Raw genomic sequence first — 8,798 nt, 5'->3', positions numbered from 1 at the left:
TGATATTAATTTTATTAAATTATTTATTTAATGAAAAAAAAATTCTCATTAAATTTTAATCTCATCATTTATAACAATTCCCTGACATATTGTAAGTCCGTTAAAGAAGCTTATGATGCACTTCATATTCTTAGCGCCAAGAAAGTTTATAAAATGGCGCTTTGGCGAAAACTACTTGGCGAACGCGCACCTTCTGTTCGCGAACAGAAAAGTAACTCCTAGGAGCAAACCGAAAGGAGAGTTAGTGTGTATGATGTTTTACTTGAGGCTACAGTCTGCCACGCAGGGGCATTGAGGTAGCGCCCCTGTCAAAGTCCGGACGTCTATCACAGTTTCACCGCCCGGCAAAACAGGTGACATTGACAAAGTACAACTAAGTTTAACAAAAGAAGAAGTATTACACAATGTTTCAGAATAAAATGTTCTTCTTTTGAATTCTTTAAACTAAAAAGAAGTGAAGTTGAATTAGAAACTGTCAAAAGTTTTGAGAAACTCTGTGCCGGCAGAAAAAACCACGTGCGCTTTTATTAAATAGAGTGTGTTTAAAAAATTATCTAAGTTAATTTCAACAATTTTAAAATAAGAAAAAAAAAACTTGCTAAGAAAATGACCCATATTACGAATTTGCTTGGAATTGTGTTTTAAATTTTTATTCGAATCGTTTAGGGGTAAATAATTTGTGTTAAGTAGAATTATATTGGAATTAACTAATTTAATATTTCCTATTCTGCAAATCAAAAATTTTCCTAAAGGATTATGGCGACTTTTGTGCACCAAATTCCTAATTGTTTCATATTAGGAATCATTACGTTTTCACTGTTAGGTAAGTAAGAAATTTTTCTAACATTTTTAATTTTGCAGTATTTAATAGTTATAATTAAATGAGTTTGTTAGGAAAAATTTTTATAGTACTGTAATCACTTTAAATATCTGGTTTGATATTTCTTTCTTGTTTTAGAAAAATGTTTTTTTTTTTTGGTTATACAAAAATAGATTATTGATTACTAATAATATTGCTATTCACAGAATTTAGTTTCGATTGTTTTGCTTTCTGCCAGTTAGTTTTTAAATTTTTTCTTCTATGTACAAGGTAAAAATTTCTAGAAAAATTTTCCATACTGTGCAGTAGTAAAATTAAAAAAAAAAGAAAAAAAAAACGTACTTTTATTAATAAAAACAAAAGTATTCTGTATTTAAACCATTAATTTAATTATTTTCTCTTTCAAATGGCAACGGTTTACCAGAAATTATGGTTTTTAGAATTATAGCCCTCACTACGAAGCACTTATCAAAATATATAAAACCGAAAAGTAAATTTAACCGAAAAAAATGGTTTTTATGCCATGCTCTAAGATATCATATTAAAATTGACGAATTATACCACATTTACCAAATTTTATAGCAAATTATAAAATCATATTTTGCAATTAATTTTTAAAAAATCATTCCCAAAGCACTTCGGTAAAAATGATCAAGCTTTTTTGTGTCCCGATAGAGAACACGAAAAATTTGAGTATATTTTGTTAGTTTCGACCATATTTTTTATCAGTGCATGATATTTACGGACAGATAATGCACAAAATATGTTTATAAATTTTGCAAAAATATATTGTTTGATGATCCTTATTTGCAAAAGAGGAATCGTAAGTAAAAAAATGTAAAAGAATCCAGAAAAGTAGGTATTTTTTGTAACAAACTATTTTCTTTCAAGGCAATTCAGACTACGATGAATGCACATATTTGTTTGTGCAGACGTATTATATATAGTATAAATATATAATTAAACTCGATATCAAGAATATTTTTCTCTGAGAGTCCGAGCACTCCAAATATTTTATTCACATTTTCTTTAAATTATGTTCAAATTTAAAAATTGTTTTTATGTAGATTTATATAAAATAATTTGCAACCAAAAATTTTATTCACGTTCTTCATTTTTTTAATAAAAAGAAAGTAATTATTTTACACAAAAAACTTTGTATGGAAAAGTTTTAGTGATTTCTAACTATTATTTTAATGACTCAGTAATAATATCATAGATTTTGTCTTTAAAATTCAAAATACAGGCTATAAAATCGTTTTTAGATTACAAATTAATTCCATCAATAAATTGAAAAATGTGCTTCAAATTTAAAATCTAATTTATTGCAATTATTTTGATGTTAGTAACAATAACTAGAGATTTATGCGTTAATGTATTTATTTTATCAATTAAAAAAAAATGTTTTGACATATGTTACATATCAAGCTGCATTTTGATGACCTTCCAAAAGTTTATGCAAATGAGTTGTTACATAACAATGTTTCTCTTACTAAGTAGTGTGATGGCATTTCTTAGATTATTTATTTTCAATTCATTGCAGCCTAAATTTTCTAATTCGTAATACTCATGATGATTTATCTGCAATATTACATTCTTAAGGATAATGCATCTTGCTATACTGCCAATACGGTGAATATTTATTTTTATGTTAATAGTAGAAATTCCACTTTATTGCGTTGACTTCCAAATGACTAGATTTTAATTCCATTAAACATATGTTGCGAGAAGTCGAAAGTGCCATGCAACATCCAAATCTGCGATCGTCGAAACTACCATTGGAAAAAGCCATGAACGTTATACAAATGACAAATCAACGTTTTATAAAGTCCATACCAATAAGAGGCCGAGCTTTAATAAAGCAAAAAAAAAAATTAACCAAACGGTGTTTTGGGGTAATTACTGTAATAAGGCAGTCACATATTACAAATTGCTTGTAAAAATATATGGCATCAGATTTTAATTACTTGGATTTCCCAAAATGTTTCTAACTCCACAAACCATTTATTCCCAGATATTTCCATTAGATGTTAATTCTATTACATGAGTATTTTATTAAATATATATTCTGTTAGATATTAATATTATAATACATCTAGCTGAATACATGTTCTCCGATCTGCATGGAAAAAAATCGATAAATCACTGAACCACACTACGAAATCATACACAAAATTTAAAGGCTTATACCAGTACAATTTATGAAGCTAAAATAATTCCAATTTACTTTTTTTCTTGTTTTTTGTTCTTGCCATGAACTTTACGTTATTAGATTAAATAAAAGACGTTTTCAGTAGCTTATCCTGAAAAAATAACTTTTAACTGTAATCAGTATCTTTCGGATTGGTTTAATTGGTCAAAGCCAACTCATGATGATCAAAATGCACCACAATTAAGATATTTTCTCTGGTACATATCTATTTTATGGACCGCAAAACACCTCTTTCAATATTATCTATATTGAAGTTGCGCAGCATTAATGCAGCTTTAATTGGTTCCAAATAAATTAATATTAAAGGCATTGGCACATTTGGTTTTGAATAAAATTGCACCAATTACCGAAATACCAAAAGCGTGCATTACCAAAATAATTAAGCACCATGGGAAATGATAGCACTGCGACCTTTTATGTTCCTCCTGAACGAACTACTACCGTTTCTCAATTAAATTTACTTTCCAGTGCATGGCTTGAATTTTATTTTAATTAGTAGGGGAGAGTGGGGTCAATTGTAACAGGGTACGATTGTAACGGAGCAAAAATTTCGAGTGTCGGGTTCCAGATTTGGTTCCCAGGTGGAGCACAAGGTGTATTTAATAAATCTACATGTACACCCCTGCTAGCAACCATTTTTATCTACTTTTGAAAGAGTTACATCACAGAAGATATTTTCACTCTACGTAAGTACTTTTTTTGGAATTAGAATATTATATTGTAACTAAGTAATTTGTTTAAACAAATAAAAATTATTAACTGAATATGTAAGTGGACACCTTAATTGACATTAAAAAAAAAGATTAGTTCTGTTAATTAACTAGCATTGTTTTTAATAAATGAAGCTGAAATGGCTCCTTGGGGACGATTGTAACAATAAGTAAAGGGACGATTGTAACAGCTGAAAATTAATAATCTTATGTTTACACGTCATTACTTAACTCTTTAAGAACCACCAATAGTTTCCTATATCATTTATATTATGTTGCATGTGCATTATTTTATTAATCACCTTTCACAGCATAAATTAAAATTTTTAACCCCTTAAANTACCAAAATAATTAAGCACCATGGGAAATGATAGCACTGCGACCTTTTATGTTCCTCCTGAACGAACTACTACCGTTTCTCAATTAAATTTACTTTCCAGTGCATGGCTTGAATTTTATTTTAATTAGTACTGACTACCAAAATTACCTTCCGATTTTTAACCTTTCTCCTAAAGGATTTAATATTATTTCTCCATTAACTTCCGTTTTAGGCAAGTAACTATTTTATTTAACAATATCACTGAAACCGTGGTGACTCAGGTGATAGAGCACTCGCCTCCCAATGAGGTGACCCAAGTTTGAATCCCAGCGATGACTGGTCAATACGAATTCCTCACCTGGCAGACGCTGACCGCAGTGCTGACGCAAAAATGTAAAATACCCTTAGTGGTAGGCTGATCATGGCTTAGAGTTCCCTCACCGTTAGTGTAAATATGAGAGGTTACGTGTTTTTCCTCTCCATGCAATGCAAATTAGGGCTAATTCCATCAAAATATCCTCCACGAAGGCAGATTTATGATAATGCTTAATCCAAGAATTTCTTGTCTTCAGGATTGGATACAAAATTACAAGGCTATGGGGTTTAATATTTATAGTCGTAAACTCAACTCGAAATCGGGTAGGCTGTTCAACGACGGTTATAAAATAAAGAATATCGCTGATTTTAAATTATTTAGTTTTATGGAAATACGTTTTTTAAGCGTAATTATATAAGTGGTTACATGTACTTAAAGAATACTAATTTGGTGACGTAGTCTGCCAATGCTAGAGTTATCGTGAATCATTGAGTTTTTCTGACATAGTGAATAAAAAATAATTAATTGCTAAAGTGCAATAAGCTCCTCTTTTGATTAATAAGAGCTATGAGCAAGCAAACATCACTTATGCTAAATTTAAAATCTTCTGCAGTTTCATTTATATCAATAACGCTTTCCTCTAAGCCAATGAAAAAATTTTATTCATTAAATGTCGCTCATAAAAGTTTTATTGAAATTTTGAACCATTTTTTAGGATGGGAGGCTAAAATGGTTTCTTAATCCTTCTGTCCAAATTTCAGCATTTCACAAATGAGTCTGGAGCTATAAGAGAGACGCACGTGCAACCGTATTATTATTATAGATCATCACGTCTTATCCTAAATTTTACGTTTTCTCCCTAGTTGGATTACAACAGATTGGATTACAACGTTAACGTTAACGCCAGAAGCAGCCAACAGAGCATTGAAATCGGCCAAGATTTTTTTTTGACATTAACAATAGCTTCTTCTTCCTCTTCTTCTTCATTCAGCAAAGCTGTAAAGTTTTTTTCTTGGACAAGGTCATTTTCTCTCTAAAGCACTGGTCGACAATAACACAAAATTAAAATAAATATTTGTTTCCGTCATTAACGCATGCTCAATGCGAGATAATGTCTGCGTTGGAATGACTGCTCACGTCACGCTGAGCTTAAAAAACAGTATTTTGTTGGCGTCAAGGTACGTCAACTTCCCGCTGACGTCCAGAGAAGGCGCTTGTCTTAAGAAACCAGGCCTTAAGGTGTATTGAAAAGTGTACAGGATTTATGATAGAATAACAAAAATTAGCATTCAATAATTTATTTGAGAATTATTAACTGTTAAATTTGTTTAAAAAAATACCATACTGGCCTCTGTACAGAGCACCGGAATGCAACTACAGAGTTGGAATTTGGCGTACTGAAAGGCCCGCATTTGCTTATGAGCTTAAAGCAGAACTTTTTACGAAACTCTAATTTGCTCGAAAATTAAGTTTAACTATTTATTAAGTAGGTAATAAGTCAATTTTATTGTTATTATTATTATTATTTTTTTTTGTTGCTTTACGTTACATTTTGCTTTGCTGTCCAAAATCTATGCGAATTAGAAACTACGAAGGTGTGTTGAAAAAAAGTACAGTGAGTACGACGTAAGGAAAAAATCGTACTTGGCAGTTAGCTCGAGAAACCTGTTAAACTTGTTATAAATGAATCATGCTGGCTGATCTATTGTCCGTCGAAATATAACTAGAGCTGAAATTTGAAATGCTGACAATGAAATTTTTGTATTCTAATTTTAACGATACTATTTTTCGAAATTATATATTTAGTTATGTATTTAATAAGTTATATATTAAAGTTATTTCAAAGTTAAGTAATTTTTCCAAATATTTGTAAACTTTTTTGTTATAAATATTGACTATTTATCCATTGTTGTAGAAAAATGAATTTTTTTTAACGACATCTTTATTTTATTAGCTTGCGTTTGGGTAGATGTCAATCACCTGTAGCAAGAGAGAGAGAGAGAGAGATTACATGTAGCATTTATTCATATATATCTTAAAACAGAAAAAATTTTAAATCAGAAAAGAACTTTGTAAATAGTGATAAAGATCGTCAGCCATTTTAACTCTTATAAATTTCTTCAAAGCACAAAATTAGTTCTCGTTTATTTCTTCTTATTGAGTTTCACTATCTACATTCCTTAAGTAAATTTCCTTATTAGGCTTATTTTACGGTTGATTATTTTTCAAATATATGCAATCCTCTTTTTTGTATGTAATCCTCTATTGCCCCAATATAAAACCAAAATGTTCACTATTTTTGGGGGATTTATTTACGTTTAATGGTAAATAATAAATGATGAATGAAAAGTAATTGGTGAGCGGAGTGAGCTGAGAGTGGATCTTACTAATATTATAAAAAAGCAAAGTTAAAGATATAATTTTTTTCACAAAATTTATAGCATCTTTCTCAATATCTAGCAATTTTGACTTTTATTTTATTTTCTATCGGCTATCAAATAAAAAATGTTTAACATTTTGTTTCAATGCAACTGGTGGATAAAACTTAAGTTCCATAATATCTGAATGAAAGTTTTTTTTTTCAAAACTTTAGTGGTTCATAATAATAATACAAGATAATCATTATTACATTAAAAAAAGAACAACAATGTAAGGCCTTAGCTTTGATAAATCAATGTTCTTCCAATTATTTCCTTTGCTAAGAAAAAGTATTATTAACCCAACCAGTACATGCGAAGTTCACTGTGTTTCTGGCTCTATGGGAACACTAAAAGGCATGATAGTTTAAATCAAAGCTCTTTGGTTACGAATTTTGGTGAATCCAAAAAGAAAATATGGTTTTATTACCTTTCCGTTCGGTGATAATAAGTGTGGTAAAATTTAGATATTTTATCATGATGCCTTAGAGCATGGCATAAAATTCGATTAAATTTACTTTTCAGTTTCGAATTTTTAATAAATGTGTGGGAATAAGAACTATAAATTTGAAAACCAGACAATTCGGTTAACCATTATCAAACAAACAGAAAAATTACCAAATGAATAGTTCAAATAGCGTGCATGAGTTATGTTTTTATTTCCATACTAGAATCGTCATTTTCCTACAAATACTGCAGATTTACTAAAAAAAATTTTTCATGTACTTGCATAAATTTTAATTTCTTCAATTTGCGCATGTTTGCTCTAAGTAGCACTGCAGACGATATACTAAATAAAATCTTTGTCCCAAGAGATTTAAATAAAAAGCAGACAAAAGTTAATTAATTTTAATGCATGCAGTGAAGTGTTTTCTGAACAAAACGTATTCTTTGCAATTAACAATTTAAAAAAATACACATGAAATTGGATTATTTTGTATTTTTCCATATGCTTATAACTTTCTAAAATGTTTCAGTTATTTATAGTATTAGGAATAGCTTTAATAGTATTGCTATTTTTTCTCTTAAACTGAGGATAACTTTCACGTGAACAGTATGTCAAATAAAAATATACATCGATTAATAATTATGTTATTAATTTCGAACGTAAGTTAGTATCTACCGCAGAAAAGCATTTAGAGTTTCCAGTCTAACTCTAAAGCGTATGACAAAGCGATTTATTTTTTATAGCTTGGGAAATGGTAATGTTGTTTGCTCTTAAGTTTAGAGTATCTTTTTATACCGTTATTTGGAAAATAAGTTAATCGTTTTCTTTTATTATTTCTTTAATTATATTTATGTAATTTTGCTTAATCGTTCGGTAATTTGTTTAATATTCATTCTCTAAACTGCCTTCATATATTCTCAGAAGATGCCGAATGCAAAAAAAAAAGAAAATATATTTTTTCATCAGCCTGAAAAGAAATAAAAATTTGATTTAAATATATTAAATATCACCTATTCTTACATATTCTTGTTTCGAAATGTATTTCCATTTTTTATGTAAAACATATTATTAATTTTTTAAACAAATGAAACAGTAATGATTATTTCCTTCAGTAATTGCATGCAGGAAATAAAAGTTATATATTATAGTTTTTAAATAAATGATTTTAGATAAATTACAGCTATTGTTTTCACTCTCTTTTTTCTGCTGTAGTTTTTATTCAGTAACAAAATTGAATAGATGGGAATGAACAATAGCATAGAAAAAATTGAAAAAGACGCAAATTTGGTGTCTAATATTTGAATATTTAGCACGAGCTAAACAATTTTTATTGAAATCAAACAAAATGCTCCACTGATACTTGGTATCAATTGAACTCTAAGAAAGCAAAGAGAAGAAAAATATGGTCAAACTTACCAAATTTTGGCAAACTTTACCCCTTATTTTCGGCTCTATTAGGAACACCAAAAATTCGGTACTTCTTACGGAAGCGCTTTGGTAAACAAGATAAACACAACATATATATAAACTTAAGTTCCATAATATTTGAATGAAAG

At 29.2% G+C, this 8,798-nt stretch overlaps 1 protein-coding gene across 2 annotated transcripts in view; it reads left to right on the top strand.

Moving 5' to 3' along the window:
- The first annotated feature begins 201 nt into the window (after window positions 1-201).
- The window catches only part of LOC107439444 (cell adhesion molecule Dscam1), a 199,467-nt gene continuing 190,870 nt past the window's right edge, over window positions 202-8,798 (top strand). For both annotated transcript variants that reach the window (XM_043043123.2, XM_043043124.2), the window contains exon 1: window positions 202-823. In XM_043043123.2, coding sequence (XP_042899057.1) covers window positions 757-823 — 67 coding nt within the window. In that variant the 5' untranslated portion in view covers window positions 202-756. The remainder of the gene's footprint in view (window positions 824-8,798) is intronic.

The sequence above is a fragment of the Parasteatoda tepidariorum genome, chromosome 3, assembly GCF_043381705.1.
Source record: "Parasteatoda tepidariorum isolate YZ-2023 chromosome 3, CAS_Ptep_4.0, whole genome shotgun sequence".
NCBI classification, from domain to species: domain Eukaryota; kingdom Metazoa; phylum Arthropoda; class Arachnida; order Araneae; family Theridiidae; genus Parasteatoda; species Parasteatoda tepidariorum.
Note: the sequence above shows the minus strand (reverse complement) of the source record. Positions and strands in the feature narration are given on the sequence as shown.